Source organism: Falco biarmicus, chromosome 14 (assembly GCF_023638135.1).
Source record: "Falco biarmicus isolate bFalBia1 chromosome 14, bFalBia1.pri, whole genome shotgun sequence".
NCBI lineage: Eukaryota > Metazoa > Chordata > Aves > Falconiformes > Falconidae > Falco > Falco biarmicus.
In genome coordinates, this window is record NC_079301.1 from 16,610,375 (window position 1) to 16,627,642 (window position 17,268).

Below are 17,268 nucleotides of genomic sequence, written 5' to 3' on the forward strand. Positions count from 1 at the left end.
CTGAGGTTTTTCTGGAGCATGTTTTCTGTCTGAGTAACTGGCAGACAGCTCCTGAGGCCTGAAACCTAATGCTAGTGATGTGTGAAATACTTTTTCCAGATTAAAAAAAACAAACCACAAAGCTTCAGTCTGTTTTTGACTGGCTTTAGAACATTGTATAGTTCCCAAGCACTAGTCAGTTACATTCCAAAAGTCGGGTGTAAGAAATAAACAGGTTTGCTAAGTAAAGAAAACTTAGATGACTATGCTGTAAGTTTTTCCTCTGTTCCCAGTGAACTGTCATGTTTGCTTAAGCCAAATCGGATAAGAGGGGTACAGATGTAAGAAATCTTGAATTTCTACAGTTTCTTAGTTTGTGGAAATGACTGGCTTTATAAAAGAGGAGAAATGAGTAAGTGTCCTTTTCCCTGGAGAAGCAGGAAGGCTTATCCTGTCGGTGCAGTCATTCAGGTGGGGAAGAGTCGGTGCCTGTGTCCTATCAGTCAGAATGCGCAGCACCTGACCGGTCACTGTCTGGGGGCACAGGTGAAGGCAAGGTAGAATCCTGGGAACCCAGGAGGAAGCTGAGTGCTGTGGATTTTGCCCTTTTCCTACTGGAGCATATAGGGGGAGAGATTCTGAATGCTTTCTATTTAGCTTATGATCCTGAGGGGTGGCTTCCATCGGGGCTGGAGGGGTTGTCAAGCCATTTGCTGGATGTGCCTCTTTGCTTTTTCAGTCTTATCCAGGTACCATGCTTTTAAAATTCTGTTGCTTAAAAGTGACACAACAACCAGAGCAAACGTCTTCAGCTTTTTGGTGGTGAGGCTGAACAATAATGAGAGCTGTATTACAAAATTCCTAGGTGCTAAGGGCCTTCTTCAAAATTCCTTTATACAAGGAAATTTAGATTGGGCAGTTAGCTGGCCTTGAAGTCTTTGCAGCCACACCAACAGAAAGCATTTGGAAGAGAAGACGGAAATGTTGAGACCAGACTTGAGGTTAGCTCAGCCCTGAAGGGAGCCTGTGGTTCAGGTGCTTTTTGGAAATTAGGAGCTAGTCTTGCTGTTTTAGGCTAGCATGAAACCAGAGGTTCAGACGGTTTCGGTGAGATGTGCCGTATTTTTGGGGAGTCACAGGGTGAAAGTTTACTACATGTTTCTAACATTTGAGGTGGAAGTATTATAATTTTTTTCACCATAGTTCTTAAAAATGCAAGCATACCTGCAAGGGTTGTTTACATGGCAAAGTATTGTTTAATAAAAGTTATTCTGAGGCGCTCAAAAATGTATGGAATAGTTTGAAGGTGTAATAAACTTCTTTTCTCACTTTCTGATCTGGGCATGAGCCATGTCACTGTGTTTCAGTTAAAACTGAATTCTTTATTCTTAGTATTTTTAGTGATGCTACGCAGTAGGTGGAGGTGGTATTCATGACTTAAAATGCCTGGGTATTTCTATAATGCTATAGTTCATTCCTATCCTTTTTTAACATTATTAGTGTGTTCCTGACTCTGTATTTCACTATATGAATAAACGATATTGTGTGTAAAGGCTTGATTTTACTTTGTATGACTGATGTAACTATTAAGTATTAGGTTTTAATTAGTTGTTATATTATATTATCAAAGCTGATTATTTTGTTTTGTATGGAAAAAAGAAGTTGGCAGGTAGCATAACTAATGAACCGGTCTTTTATGTCCTCTTCCTTCTCTCCTTTATGGCAGTGATAACATTGCCATTACTCTAGAAAGAAACAGGGCAGTTGCCGATATGTGGGCTTATATAGCAGCTACCTGTCTCAAGAACAAAACCAGGCATGTCCGCTCTTAGAGCGTTAAAAAGCAGTAGGGTAAATTCCTTCTGTGTTTTTCCATTGATATTCTGCAGCCACCACCAAGCAAAACCTAATTTGATTCTAACAAGTGCTACGTAGTGTCATCGCCTTCGGCAGAAGCCATCTCTCTCTCTCTGGGGGTGGTGGTCTTCAGCACAAGCCATGTTTCTGCTGCTGCTTCTCCACCTCGAAGGATGCAGTAGCGGATTCCCTTGGGTGGCTCCAGGATCTGCGGTTTGAGAAGTGGATCCCCCCTCCCCCAGCGCTGTCCACAGGATCGCGTGGCCTGCTCTGAAACGGGGATAGCTTCCCCTTGGCTAATTTGAAGGTGGCTGCGTTTTTACCCGTTCAACTGACGTTGTGTTTAAAGGATGCGAGCAGTTACCAGCACTTTGATTGCTCTTTTAAAGAATTTATTTTAATGAAGTGATACGTTACCTGGGAAAACAGCGCCGTGAAGAAACGGCTCCAGCGTCGAAGCTAACACCGGGCTGGCAGCGCAGGCCGCCGCTGGGCACTACCGCGGCCCGGGCCCGGCCCCCGGCACGCGCCGAGCCCCGCACAGCTCCCTGGGAGTTGCAGTTCCCGCCCGCCCCGGTGACGCTCGCGCGTTCCGTTGTTATGGAGCGGCGCGACAGGCCGTAAAGCGTGCGGCGCTTCCGGCTGGCGCGGAGGGGAGGGCCCGGAGCCTCGTGTGAGGGAGCGCCGAGGCCGTGGGTGCCCGCGCCGCCGCCCGCCGGCCCCACGCCCGGCTCCAGGCACTCGCCCGCCCGGCGCCCACCGCCCCCAGGATGTTCAAGAAGTGAGTGGGGCCGGGCCGCTCCGCCGGGGGTGGGGGGCGGCGGGAGGGGGGAGGGAAGGGTGGGCCGGGGCGGGCCCGGTGCCCCCTCCGCCCCGGGGCTGGGCCCTGCCGGGCCGGGCTGAGGCGGCCAGGCCCTGCTCGGGGGCTGGGGCAGCCGGCCCCGCTTCCCCCACGCCCCCCACCCCGGTCTTCTCGGGGCGCGACCGCCGGTCTCCGCCGCCCCGCAGGCGCCAGCTTTGCCCTCGGGCGCTGGGCTGGGCTGCTTGGGCATCTGATTATTAAAAAAACCCACAAAACTAACCTAAAAAGTAAGCTGAGTCATTAACTTGTGTGAGCTTTGGGGGGGTTGGGAGCGCAGCTCGTCTGGCAGTGGTGAAGGTGAAGGGCTCATGCAGATACATCCGAGGGGCGCCGTAGGTGCTGGGGGTGCCAGCAAAGTCTGCTCTTAGAGTTGAGTGAAATAACTTTGTGTGCCAAGGTGCATCCGTGAGACTAAAAGCATGTTTCATGGATGTACGCAAAGCTTAGGAGCAAAGGCAGCCTACTAGTGGGGACCCCCCCGCCTTCCCCCAGCCTGGTGTTCCCAGGGAACAGATTTACACCTTATAAAATCTTAAGATTTGAAAGTTGGGCAGGTGTGGTGCTGCTGAGGTCTTAGAGCGAATTTCTGCAGAATGCTGCTGAGGTATGGCAGCTTTTGGGCACCAAATTGTGCATTTCTGAAATACTTCTGCTCGATTGACAGATTTGATGAAAAGGAGAATGTATCAAACTGCATCCAGCTGAAGACTTCAGTTATTAAAGGTATTAAGAATCAACTGATAGACCAGTTTCCTGTTATTGAACCATGGCTAAACCAAATTATGCCAAAGAAAGACCCAGTCAAAATAGTAAGATGGTAAGTTTCTTTTCTCGTAAACTTTGCTTCCAAGGTGCTGCGATTGCTTTCTTTATAGATTTATTTTGTATTGTAGATGAACCTAGTGTTTTTGAAAAGTATCTATAATTTCTTAATAGATAATAATCCATGTTATGGCCAAACCATAAAGTTTGCATGTGTTTATCATGCTTTTGAAGGCCTGTGCTAGTAGGATGTTTGAGGAAAACAAAAATGCCGCAAATGTCCAACATATCTGGGGACTCTCCAGGGATCAGCCTGCTGGTGAAGGGAAGCATTCAGCTTTATGGATATGGAAGCTCAAACTTGTTTGGATTGCTTCCAGTAGCATTTTTTTTACCATGTATTTCCATATGTTATCTGGATTATTTTCTTTCTTTTGAATAAAGAGTAGCATATTTCTGCTGATGTCTTCTACTTGTCCACTCTTTGTGTTGCATTTACAAAAAAACCCCAAAGAAAGGCAGTTTGTGAACAGCTGGATGTCTTTTCGTCGTTTTTTTCTTTTATTTTTTTTCTTTAAAGGAAGGAAACATGCAGAAGGCCAGTGTTGAAGAACAAGTCATTAAAAAAAAAAGACTTTTTAGTTTTAAATTTTCTTGCTAATTGTCTATCTTTTCTCAGATGTCAAGACAGACCAGACTCTGTGAAGTCATATATTTCATTTAAACCGTAAGAGGGTTAAGTAGCTATTGGAATAATTTTTTTTTAATCTTGCAGTCATGAACATATAGAAATCCTCACTGTGAATGGGGAGTTGCTGTTCTTCAGACAAAGAGAAGGGATTTTTTACCCAACACTACGGTTGCTTCACAAATGTAAGTTTCCTGAGGATGGTGGTGGTGGGGAGAGGGGGTGAGGGTGTGATTCCACAGAACTTTTGTAGAACCAAATTGAAAAGAACTTAATGCTTATATATATATATATATATATGTATGTTCCAGAATAGATCTTAAAGGTATAGTGTGTATATACTCAACTGTAATTTATTGCTCGCTATTTCCGGCACCTGAATGGATTCCTTCCCCCATAATTACTGTAATGTTATATGTTAATCAATCTGAACTTTGATTTGTAAGAATTAAACTGTGCAAAACTGCGAAAAATCTTGAGAGAGGTTTCCGTAGGCCAGAGATCTAAATCTCCTGTTGTTAGTCCCTATCTTTGTTCTTTCAACTCTTCCTTTAAACCCTGTTTGCTTCCTTCCAAATACTTGTAAGTTCTTACCAGAAAAATACTCTTTAATCATGAGGTTAATGATGTAATGTGGTTTTTTTCTCCTGTTAGAGTTTATGCTGTGTGGTTTTTACAGCTTACTCTCATGCTAATTTTTCTTGCTGTTCTCAATGTTCTGCTTGTTTGTATTACTCTGATTTGGATGAGCATAGGTGTCGCTACAGTCAAATCTCAGTGTTTGAAATACTTCAAGAAAGTGCGTGTACTTGAAAGGTTGCTTGGAGAGTTGACAGCCTTCATGAATTTTGTCCGTCTGTGCTTTTTTTGTCTGGTTAACTTTAAACTCTTTTTTCATCTAAGACGTTACACATGTAATTTGAGGGATTTAAGACCTCTTAGTATGTGGGCACTTGCGTGATTGTTTCTCGGGGCGGGGGGAACTTTTTAATATTGTTACTCAGTATATGAGTGTGCCAGAGGCATAGGCCTAGTGTTGGTTTATCTTTTGATTCTGAGATGAAACATGTGGTCTGGGAGAACAGTACTTGTGTCCTTTTGGGACAGTACAGCTCAGCAGGAGCTCTGGTAGTGGTTTCTCAAACTTCCTACCCTTGCAGCACACTAAACTTGCCCCATCTAAACTGACTTGATGAGAAGTTATTTGTGTTGTCGTCTTACCGTATTAATTGTAATGCTGTGTCTTTCTCCTCCTAGACCCATTTATTCTACCACATCAGCAGGTTGATAAAGGCGCCATTAAATTTGTACTAAGCGGAGCTAATATAATGTGCCCTGGCCTGACGTCTCCTGGAGCAAAACTTTACCCTGCTGCCGTTGATACTGTTGTTGTATCCTTCTTTAACTACAAATTACTGCTTGCTGTAAGATCAGTGAAATTTCTGTTCTTGTGTTCTCAGCTGATTACCAGTTAGTTCGTGAAATACCATTAAAATCCAAAATAATTCAGATTATAATCTGAAAAGAGCTGCAGAGGTTCAGATGTCATTTGGCAAGGTTAAAAGTGTATTTTTCTTTTACTTACTGTGATGTTCCAAACCAAATAATTATTCCTGCTGTGCTGTTGGGTGGGATGCTGTTGCACTCATGCAACCTAAGTGAAGCTCCTTGGTGATTTGATGCAGAACTGTAAAAATAGATGAGGTACAGTGCAATTTGTCCCCTGCCTCCTTAATCAGTCTTGTATCTCCTTCAGTTACAGAAGAATTTGCTGTGGTTCCTAGGGAATTTGGAAAGATGTTCAGGACTAGCTTTGCTGTAGTCAGGACTTGCTTTGCGTGTCTGAGTATTTGTAAAATGAGGAAAGTATGCTAATTCACTCCTGTTCATTATATTACTGAGAAAGGAACCCTGAGCAAATACAGAATTAATAATACCAAGCTGTGCTGCTTTTGTTGATAGTTGGATGCTATAGGAAAAGATCAGCAGCGGTTAGCATTGCGTGTTGCTAAGCTTTGAAAAGGACATGTCTAATTTCAGTACTTCTGGTTTTTAAGATTTGTGTCTCAATTCTTCTGCACCTTGGCATCTAAAATGGCCCCACAAATGTGTAGTTTTGTTCCAGAAAGGATGAGATTACCATCACTGTGTTGGACACAAAGGGGGAAATGTAGTGCTGGGAGATCTTTTTCTGTAATTGCTGTTCGAAGTTCATAAATACATGCTTTGTTCTACACACTGTGATTCAGTTGTTAAATGCAGTGCATTGTTTTGCTTATCTTTAAGAGCTAGAGCTCTAGAATTACTAAAAGGGTAAAAGTTCAACACGGGATTTTGAAACTTTTTGGAAAGTCATTTCCTCATATTGCTTTTACTTTTCTGAAATAGTTTAAAAAAATCTGTTTTCCTTAGCGGTAATTTGTAGGCAATAATGGCAGAGGGAAAACAACATGCATTATGTGTGGGAGTAATGAAGATGTCAGCTGAGGACATGTAAGTGTTTTAAAAATTGAAATATAACCTGTCCCACATCATTATTATTCTTCTGTTAGTTTGGAATATAAGCATCACTGTCAAGGTTATTGCATCACTGTTGCAGCATATGCCATTCAAGTACAGAATTTTTTAAGATTCCATTTTTTTGATTAATATTCAGGGACAGAAAATGGAATAAAAATAGTTCTTTTCATGTGGACATAGATTATAAGATGCCAGCATCAGTACTACTACTGGATGTTAGTATTTTTTGCTCTCTGATTATACTTTCTCAAAGTTCATGCTGAACAAAGAAATGTTTGTACAGAGTACTTACTACCTGGGCTGGGCAAGAGATGTAATTTGGGTTTGAGGTGGTTGAAAGCATCAAAGTGATTTTTGTCTGCACGGCCAGCAGAGACTCGAGTATCTGGTTGACCAGCCGGGCTTTCCTCTGCGGCCTTCTCTTTTTCTTTACTTTGTACCCATATGCAGCATTCCTGCTTGATGTGCTTACTGGCTTAGCTGAACTTGTGAAATGTAGAGGTCTGTTCTGGGGATAAACATCAACTGAAAACTATTTGAGAAGGAAAAGAGATAGAAAATGAAATGGATGTTCGTTCTTAGCATTCAGATAGTGCTGAATTATAAGTAGCTAAACCTCTTTGTCATTTTAATTTCTATAATGTGTTGCAGCAGCATGTAAGCTGCACCAGCAAGTTGGGGCTGTGTTGATTCCAGCCCGGTCTAGTGCTTGTGTGGGCAGGGAAGCTGATTTTGATATGAACAAGTCACTGTTTCTTGGGATAACTCTCAGCAGGATCATCTGTACAGGGTCACTCTGTGGTTTGAAGTCGTCATGGTAGCACAAGGGAGAGTGGTGGGAAGGCATTAGAAGACAGGGATCAGGTGGGGCTGCAGTAACCTGGATTTGGACCTGCAGTAGCTGTTGAGGAATCACATTCCTCAGGACTCTTTGTAGTGCCTTCAAAAGATTCCGAGGGTAGGTGGAAAGAATAGTTACTTTTGACCCAGTCCTGTATCTGCAGTGATCTGCTGTGATCGCTGCAAACCGAGATTACCTGTATTCCTAACCCTAACTTCAAATTCAGCAGCCTTGCAGCTGAATATGCTGTTCCTGTGACAAGCAACGTGAACTGGAGAGGAAAACAAAATTGATATGGATCTATGCAGCCCATTCGCGTGCTTTTTTTGTGTGATATTGTTTAAACCAGAAGATTGTGAGACAGTATGGTTTCAGTCACTTGCTGTGATTAGGATACATGATGTGTTAATGCAATTACCCCAGCAGTATTTTCCTTCCTGATTACTTTTGAACAAGTTGTAAATGAAGTAAGTAATAGAGCACTTAGTGTAAATACAGAAAATTATATTTTTCAAGGGGGCGAAACTTGTTCTCAGCCCTAGAATAATGAGAGTTGTCTTGCTTATTGTGACAAAACCAGATTTATCTGTGGAATAACGTATTAGAAATCCAGTGCAGACACACAAAACAATCTTTTAAAGATTACATGACTCAAAAGATACAGAAGGGTTGTATGTTTGTAACGTGCTGCAAGTCCTTGGCATGTAAATTCAGCGTTTATATTATTAAGTGGATAGATGTCCTGCAACTAGCAGCAAAGCAGCTCACCTGCATTTCATTGTGTCTGCGGCGCACTTGGAACCAGAACTTGTCAAATTCCATGTTCCAGCCAGGTTACACCACCTCCTGTGCTGGGAAAGGGGAGAGTCACTTAAAGCTGCTGTGCTGCTTTGATAGAGGAACGCTACAATTAAGAAAAGTAGCAAAATGTTGCCTGAAGAACTGCCTCCCACAAAGAAGTAGTTAGAAGTATTGTGGGAGGTTGTTGACAAAACGTGGAAGGCAAATATTTGAACTCTTATCATTCAGCAATGTGGTTATGTGTAGTAACAAATACTGTTTCTTGTCCACCTGCTGTTGAAGATTGTTACATTGTGAATGATAGCTTCTCCCATTCCAGTTGAAAAATGCTGCATTTTCTACTTTAAATATTGCATTTTTATACTGCTCTAATATTTAACCTAGCTAATACTTCTGTACCTCTTTCCTCCTCCTACAGTGAGAAGGTCAACAAAGGGATTGGTATCGAAAATATTCACTATTTAAATGATGGCCTTTGGCATATGAAGACATACAAGTGAAACAAAAGGAACTGTGTTACTCCAAAGGAATGCACTTAGATTAAATGTGGACTGCTTTGTAATTCCTTGTTTCTAATGTGACTGAATGTACAAATTATTTTGTTCTGTGGCTATGCTAAATAAATCAAGTGAATGCGAAAGTACTGTTAGGCTACAATATTTTTCTAGATTTCTTTTTATTACAGTTCTTTTTGTTTTGTCTTAAACCTAAGTCTTCAGTGACTGAAGATATCTGGTGGAAAGATCCTGCATGGACTGTGAGTAGACCATTTCAAACAAAAAGGAGGAAAAAGCCAAGAAATGTTTACATTTTTATGCTCTTCTAAGAGAGTGATATAAAGCATATGTGAAATATTAGGAATATGGTTTATAAAGCCTCTGAAACATTTCAGATTTTTTCTTCTGATTAACATCTTGTTAGTCTACCTGTTGCTTGAATGTGGAGAAATCAGGTTTTTTGACATTTATTTTTTAACTTAATTTATTAACAGCATTAACTTCAGTATTTTACTTAAGGATTTTCTCTTTTTAATATGTGTTTATCTGTATAGGATTTATGAACTTAGACTGGTATGTGGACTAGAAATTCTTTTATGCTCGTTCATATCTGAAGAATATGTGCGTGTTAAAATTTCTACCTGCCAGCACTGTTTGATATCGCTGTCCTTACGGCGGAGTTTATACAAACGGTGGGCATACTCCACATGGAGTGTGTGCCAACTTGGTGCCTGATGCTCTACTCCCCGTTTGCTGCCTTATTTTAGGAGCAGAAACAAAATCACTGTTTAACAAAGGCTTGTTAGCAAAACACGGTTATCAGTGTAGCCAAGAGCAACTTCTTCAGGTGGAACTTCAAAAGAGATCTCAGCTTGTGTACACTGCCACGTGTATGTACATCCACAGAACAGGTTAAAGAGCACTGTGTGTTTGTTCGGATAATCCAACTCTGTTCAGCAACTGCATACCCAAAGCTCTGCCTATGGAAAACAGCCTGTGCCATGGAATCACTTAATAAACTAAGGAAACTTTAAGGTCTACCACTCATAACTCTTGTCTCTGGAAGCATTTATTAATATTTCAAGTCTCTATTCTGACACTTATAATGGCAGAACTTAATTTTGTATGCAAGTGCCTTGTCTTGGTGTTCTGCATGTTTGGTTTCCCCACCCTGGGCCCTTCACAGAAGATGGAGGCAGAGGTGTTAATCTGATTCTAAAGCTGGATTAAGACATGGGAGATGGAATGTGTTACCTAATCTGTGCCATTTTTAAATTTCTCCTGTAAAATTATTTACAAGATTGTGCTTTAGAAAATGACAGGGTAAACCTGAAACTATTAATGTAGGATGACAAAAATTAAAGTGATTATTACAGCAGTGTTGCAGAAAAAATTTTGGTCAAACCTCAGACCTTCCCTTCAGAATGCTAATGGATGTTTTTATGCATTCGAAAGGTTCTGCTAAAAGTGTACTAACTTGTTAGTGCTATGGGAAATCAGTTTGTGGTTCTTTTTTCGCATAAAATGAGCTCGTCTTGAGTTCTTTGGCTTGCTTTTTCCCCTTCTGTCTCCTCCTGTTGTGTTACGGTGCCGCTCAGGTCTGTGATAAATGACACTTACTCTGGTTTAGTTGTTAACTCCCCTTATTTTTCCTCAGTTTGCTCTATGGCTGCTGTTGTTGCAGTGGGGTCAGAACTGTCTTTAATATCAGAAACACCACTGAAATCAAAGTTTTACTTTCTTCATCTGGCTTTGTCAGAGTATTCCCAGCTGTGGATCTAACCTTTCAAAAATGATTCTGTAAGAAGATATAAGTTAAATCATGCTTATACTAATTTGTATACCAATTTACCAAAACATCAGAAATACTAACTTAAGTTTTATGTATGTTTTGGCACCGATGATGTAGATGTTTGTGTTGCTCTGTTCGTGGAGCTCTGGCTGAAGTGGAGGAGGAGAATGTGCTAACAGTGAGACAGGGTGTGCCTTCTGCAACAGCAGCGCTGTGGTGGCTTGCCTGGGGGTCTGAGCACTTGTCTTGCCATTCTTGTTCAAAAATGATGGACATGATGCTTAAAACAAAGATAGGGATATTTTCATCAGCTCTGAAGCTCTATTTCACTTCCCCACCTGCCTCCTTGCCGCTCAGGGATAGGGTGAGGTTTTTACAAATGGTCTGTTAAAGAAAGGTGACATGACATACCATCTTCTGGGGTCTTGTGTGGGTGTTGTAGAACCAGCAAAGCCTGTGCTAGTCCCAGATGTAGCAGATGGATGGAGTGCCTGCTTTAAGTCTTGAAACAGCTAGGAGAGGTCAGTGAATTCTAAATGGAGTAAATAATGAAGTGCGTTTAGTCCCACTTGCTGTGACAGGAAGGGAATGTGACCTGGTAACTTACACAAAACAGATGTCAAGTATGCTCAATTGTAAAAACAACCCAAACCCCAGAACAACAACAAAAAAAAAGCAGCCCGCTCCCCCCATCCCAGCACTGAGGAGTTTTGCATATTGCTTTTTTTGTGCATGACACTCAAAGAAAGGCTGGGAGTGAAGCAGTTGCTTTCTGCATCTTGGTGTTAAAAATACCTGTAAATACATCTCTACTCCATCTGTGTTGACGGTTAACCAGCTTCTTCCTTGTAAACACTATTAGCACTGTTTTCATGGGAGTGAAATAAATACTGTACCGTTATTGTAATATGCTTATATGTGAAATGAAATCAGTGAGCAATTACTCTTGTGCTAACAGGCTATCTGACCATGATAATACTTATTCAAACACAGTTATCTCTTTCGTCTGCTTAAAAGCAGCAGTCCAAAGGTCCCTTAACATTACACTGCTGCAACTTTCTTAACTGATCTGTCAACTTGGCTTCCTGCTACTTCCTCGCTGGGTTAGGCTGTACGTAAAGCAATAGGTGCTGCGTGAACAGCACAGCTCAAGCTGTTGCGTAGTTTAGTGTAAAAGAAATGACTTAAAGTTAGTATTTGAGACTCAATCTGTTGTCAGTTTTATTAGTATATCTTAGAAAGATATAAAGACATTCTAGAAATGCCTGGAAGAATCGAAAGAATCAAAGTCTTGCAAAAATATATTTATAATGGTAGACTAAAGTTCATTTGAGTTTTCATTAATAAATATTTACAGGTACAAACCCCCATATAAACTTAATTTCCTTTTATCATAAACTTTAACAACTTCATCATTTCATTCCAACACTGTCAAAAGCCAGAAGCGTTTCTGTATAAAAAAATGTAGAAAAAGAGTTCTCCTTCCACTTTTAAGAGCTTTACCAAACCTCAATGTGCAAAAAAAATTGTACACCAGTACCACCAGATACAAAAATCACAGTCATGAGAAGCGCCGACTCCATGGTGCCAGGTCTTCTCTGTAGAGATGTCAGTCATTGTCTGAGTCTGCAGGTGGCAAGAAGACAAGTGCATCCTTGTATGTGTGGCCGTAGGGTCTCAGCCTGTAAACACCATACATCATCACGTGCATGTGGTTCGGGGCCAGTCCGCTGAATGTGATGGCCATGTCGGAGCAGCAGCCATCCACCACCTGCTGAGGGTGAGTAGACATTGCTTCCTTAATGAGAGCACCAACTGATTTAGTGTTAAAGACGTCTTTTCCTTCTGAGTCTTCTGCGTTTTCAGCAAACACTCCAGTATACTTCAGGCAGATTGCTAGCTGTTTATCCTCAGCGAGTTTCCAAATCATACCTCCCTGCTCGGGACACTTGTCAGAGTCATCAAGAACACGGGAGAGTCGTCTTAGCGATTCAATGCTTAAGACGATGCCTCCCTCACCATCTACATACTCAAGGTCACCGGATTTCACAGTATGGCCTATATAAAAAGGCTGCGAGGGGTCTTTTTTCAGTAAGAAATACTTGAGATTTTCAATAATAGCAAATGTTGTTGGATACGCAAGGAAGAACCAGCTGAATTCGTCTTTATAGCGTTCATACGTTATCTTGAAAGCTTTTCTCATCATTGCCCACATGTCATTTGTGTTGAGGGCTACAGAATCAAACACTTTGACGTTTTCGGAGCTGTAGAATTCCACCTTGTCGCAGTGCTTGCTCCACGTCTCTTTCACAGCAGCCCAGTGCCCCAGATCTTTTGGTTTCACAAGGATGATACAATAAACACGGATACTTTTACTAAGCTCCATGCGTTCACCTTCTGAGAGGTTTAAGACATCTTCTTTGTTGGGAGCCTGGATGTGGTGATGCTCGTGGTGATGTGCCTTTGTCCCGTGGCCCACCTTGATGTGTCCCAGGAGTGTGACCAGCATGCAGAAGGCTCCTCCTAGCACCACACCCTTCACGAAGGAGCTGCTTTCAGAAATCATTTTTCCTGGAGAGGAGACAAGCTGTAAGAATGTACAGAAGTAAGTTTCCTACTGCAGATTCCGTATTGCTTTAACGCGTTCCTCGATTTCTGCACCTGCTGCAGCTCCCTCAGTGCCAGGCCCACGCCGCTGTAGCCCAGCTGCCCCGCGGAACGTCCCGGCTCCCGTGGCCGCTGACGGTACGGCCGGCCCCGCACACCGGGCTCCCGCCCCGCCCCGCCGTCTCCTCCCTACTCCACGGTACGGCCCGTGCGCAGCCGCGCGTACCCCGGGGGAACCACCCGCGGCGGGCCCGCCGCCCCGCTAACGGCGGCCGCAGTCCCCCGAGGCACCCGGAGCGCCGGGGGGAGCCTCGCAGCTGCCAGGGCTGCAGCCGGTCCCCGCTTGCTCTTCCCCCCGCGCGGCCCGGTGACACGACCGACCAGCCCGCCCGCCGCTTACCGGTGCCGCCGGGGCTCGGCCGCGCCAGGACAGCGGCACCGGAAGCGCCGCCCCCGCCTCTTCCTTTTCCCGGCCGGAAGCGCCGCGCGCGGCCCTTCTAGGCACCGCCCGCCGGCAGCTCGCTGGTGCGGCGGCTCCGCCTGCGGACGCCATCTTGCGGTGCGGGTGCGGGCCTCGGCCCGCTGCTCTGCGTGGTGGGCAGCCGCCCTGCCGCCCGGCTGGGCCTGCCCCTGCCCCCGCCACCCCCCTAGGCCTGCCCCGCCGGGCCTGCCCCGCCGGGCCTGCCCCGCCCCGCCCCCCCCCCCCCCCGGCGGCGCTCACCGCAAGCGGGTGTCCCCTCGGGGCCGGGCCGGGCGGGGTGAGGTGAGGTGAGGCCTCCTCACCGCTGCCGCCTCGGCAGGCGCCCCCGGTTCCCCCTTAGGCCGAGACCCGCGGGGAAGGGCCGCTCGCAGCGTCCCCCCGGGGCAGCCGGGCCCGCGGCCCCAAGCACCGCCCGCCCGGGGAGGGCCGTCTCTGCCGGGCTGCGGGCTGGGGTAGCCTGGGCCTTCGGGGCTGTTACCGGAGGGAAGAGGGGAGTGGTGTAAGTTCCGAGGAGTCAGAAGGTGAATGAACGGGACGGCGTGGCAAAGGCAAGGCAGAACCGGCCTGAAGCCATACCCAGGGCAAAAGCAGCTGGAGCCCCTTGGGTATACAGCCTTCAATCCCAAACCAATACAGTGTGGGAAGCATACATCGTTTGTGTTCCTTTCCCCTGGTGTACAGCACAGCACACAAGATTAGTTAGTATTAAAAGAGTAAAGCCAAAATATTTTTCTACCAACAAAACTTTTTCTTTCCTTTAGTGACAACTGTTCCTGAGCTCCAGATTGAATGGATTCCAGATTCATCTCTCAAGAACTCAGAATTCTGACACCTGATTTGAAGGAGCTTCACTGAACAATAGTCTGCCCCTGTTTACCATTAATTTCTTAAAAAAAAAAAGGTGTTACGTGTTTTACCTCTGTTAGCTGATTATAGTGTACTCTTAGGCCAACACAGAGTCAGGATAAAGTCCTGTAAAGGTTTTCCCTGATTTGTAGAGTATGCCCTGGTTGGATGAATTTAGTGGGGTTTATTTAAGTCAATTTACAGCTGAGCTGCTCTGGATTCTGTGGCATCTGGCTGGGTTCCCCAGATGCCTTGGTGATTCAGGTGCGTCTTTCTTTTGGGCTCACAGTTCTACTGTAGATGTCAAAGCTTAACGATGTTATCTTTGGAAAAAAATTCTGTGAAAACATTGCTTGCTTGGCTCTTCTGGGCTTGGGGAGCCATTGCTTGTGGTTCAGGTAAAAATGTTGCAAAATAGGGATTTTGGTTGGTCAGTGCATGTGCAGAATGGCTCCATTTGGTGGAACTAAACCCCAGTTGCACACTTAAATAGGAAAATACTATCCGTTTGTATGTACAGGTAGCTCTGTTACTACACCACGGGAACATCACTCATCCTATCTTTTCCCACCTGCCTGCTGTTAAGGTATGAGTAGGTGGACACTCAGGCTGTTACCACATACCAGAGACTGGAGGTCAGTTCAAAGTTTGTTTTACGTATCTCCTGTGTGCAGCCTCAGTTGTGCCTTTCAGGGCTTCAGCACTTGCTTGATGATGTATATTAGAGAGATTTGAAGGAGTTGCGACTCACTGCTTCAGCTTATGCTTCAGCAAATTGTTTTCCTGCTTGACTTCAGTGAGGTTCTTTCCAAGGCTCTGACAGAATGACTAATGTAGCTACAGATCTGGATTGTCGCTTTAATGCATTTTCAACATTGCTTTTATCCCGCAGCAGATCAGTGAAAAGAAAGTTTAAGCAGCACGTAAAGCATGTTATAAACCTGCAAAGACTCTTCTGGCTTCTGTTTGCTTGAAATTGTTACTTGGTGTTAAAATGGCATAACAATGTGTAAGACCTCACAGCGGCCATTGTTAAGTATTCTGGAGCTATTTGAGAGCTTATTTAGACACACACGTACTCCTGTAAGCTATCCATCTCAAAATACTACAAGAAACTGTTTTTAAGAATTGCAGGTGGTAAGTGTTTGAAGTCATTTCACCATGGGCTGGGAGCCGGTCAAATGTCATAACCAAGGAAGGGCCAGCCCTAAAATGGAAGTTAAGTGAGGCAAGCCAAGGGAGATGCTCAGTCATACAGTGGGAGCGAACCAGGAGAACTGGCTCCTCTGAGATCATTGCAAATGGCTGTGCGTTAGTATTTTTTGTATTAAAGCGTGCAGTTATGTATGCATACAGAGTATCTGTGGGTCAGAGTACTTTGAATACTGACTTGCTGTCCACTGAGATGTTTGTTAGGGGCAGCTTCACCCCTTACTTCCTACTGATCCTTTGTAGTATCTCTACCGCACTCCGAAACAGGAGCAGCTTTTGAAACCTACAGACCTGTGCCAGGATCTAAACTGCTGACAGAGCTGAAGAGCTCCATGGCTCGTTGCTGGTCTCGACAGACAGCTGATCCCCTGCTGTTTTCTGTTTGTCTTTCCTTGCTGGCTGCAGCTGCATTTGCCTTCTGATGCTCATTCTTGCCTCCGAGGAAAGACATCAAACGTTATGTTCTCGCTGTGTGGTCCAGAATGTCCATGAGAGATTGGCTATTATCAAAACATATTTGATAGGAACTTTGTTCCAATTAACGCGAAATGTTTCAGCAGGCACATGAGTTGTCATCTTTTACAGTGACTGCTTGTTAATGATCACAAACGACTGTCCACTCTCTTGGAAACAGACTCATCTGTCTCTGTTGCATAGGCGTGCAGCAGAGAGGCTGGGCTAGAGCAGTGCAGTTTCATTCAGAACAGGTAACTGAAGCTCAAGGTGAGGCGTTGCAGATGGTTCTGTGCAGTTAAAACACCAGCTGAGCTATATGCTATATAGAAAGAACCCCTAATCAGGAGATACTGTTGACATTATGAGAAATGCAGAGGTGTGATTGAACTGGGACAGCTGGCTGTTGTCACATCACCCATGTATTTATAATGGTGAAGCTACTGGAAAAAACACAAGTTCTACCCGTCCTTCTGACTCCATCAGAAGAGGGGATCAGTGTGCTGGTGGTCTGAAGGGTGCAGACTCTCATCCTGGATAGCTGAGCTCCCACCAAAGCCAAAGGAGACGTGCAGGAAAAGGGCTTTTACGAAGAGGCCGACTGTCACTGTTCTGTTACACGCCTGGTACTTCAGTTGTTTCATTCAACCCATAAAGTGCGTAACTGGACAAATGTGTCTGCTGAGGTCTTCAGTCCTATTGTTGGAAAAAGTTTGGGAATCCCTGTTCTAAAGGCATAAAATAGTGAGGTGGAGATTCCAGCTTGCGGGTAGGTAAAGCCAGATTTCTCCATTCATTTCACAGGGAGCCGCTCAGCTCAGCATTTCTTTTGGAGGAGGATGGATTCTGGAGCCAAGCTTCAGAAAATGTTGCCCCACATCCACTTCTTCACTTTAGTTTCGCACACAAAATCTGGAATCTGGAAAAGACATGGACCCTTTGTAGGTCATGCATCTTGAGCAAGCATGTACAGCCACATGTGACACCAAGACCTTGTCACAGCAGTAGGCAGCGGGCAAAGGAAGAAAATTTTAAAGCCAACCAAAGATAGTGTTACATTTTTAATACTA

The 17,268-nt window shown here is 44.4% G+C and overlaps 2 protein-coding genes across 5 annotated transcripts; one reads left to right on the plus strand and one right to left on the minus strand.

Annotated features, from left to right (window-relative positions):
* Positions 1-2,459: 2,459 nt before the first annotated feature.
* MCTS1 (MCTS1 re-initiation and release factor) lies at positions 2,460-8,953 on the plus strand. Of its 2 annotated transcripts, XM_056360166.1 has the most exons (6): positions 2,460-2,617; positions 3,363-3,515; positions 4,236-4,333; positions 5,406-5,539; positions 6,574-6,641; positions 8,729-8,953. In XM_056360166.1, exons 1-6 carry the CDS (start codon positions 2,607-2,609, stop codon positions 8,808-8,810), a joined length of 546 nt encoding a protein of 181 aa, XP_056216141.1. In that variant the 5' UTR covers positions 2,460-2,606; the 3' UTR covers positions 8,811-8,953. The 2 variants fall into 2 exon arrangements, with proteins under 2 accessions (XP_056216141.1, XP_056216140.1); XM_056360165.1 differs by lacking the exon at positions 2,460-2,617 and having other exon boundaries at positions 3,277-3,515.
* A 2,842-nt stretch (positions 8,954-11,795) lies between these two features.
* Positions 11,796-14,120, minus strand: C1GALT1C1 (C1GALT1 specific chaperone 1). Of its 3 annotated transcripts, none has more exons than XM_056360157.1 (2): positions 13,928-14,120; positions 11,796-13,186 (listed from the first exon to the last, which is right to left on the minus strand). In XM_056360157.1, the coding sequence occupies exon 2, from the start codon at positions 13,163-13,165 to the stop codon at positions 12,209-12,211; it is 957 nt and encodes a 318-aa protein (XP_056216132.1). In that variant the 5' UTR covers positions 13,166-13,186; positions 13,928-14,120; the 3' UTR covers positions 11,796-12,208. The 3 variants fall into 3 exon arrangements, with proteins under 3 accessions (XP_056216132.1, XP_056216133.1, XP_056216131.1); XM_056360158.1 differs by lacking the exon at positions 13,928-14,120 and adding an exon at positions 13,607-13,715 and having other exon boundaries at positions 11,796-13,170; XM_056360156.1 differs by lacking the exon at positions 13,928-14,120 and adding an exon at positions 13,607-13,713.
* Between the last annotated feature and the right edge of the window lie 3,148 nt (positions 14,121-17,268).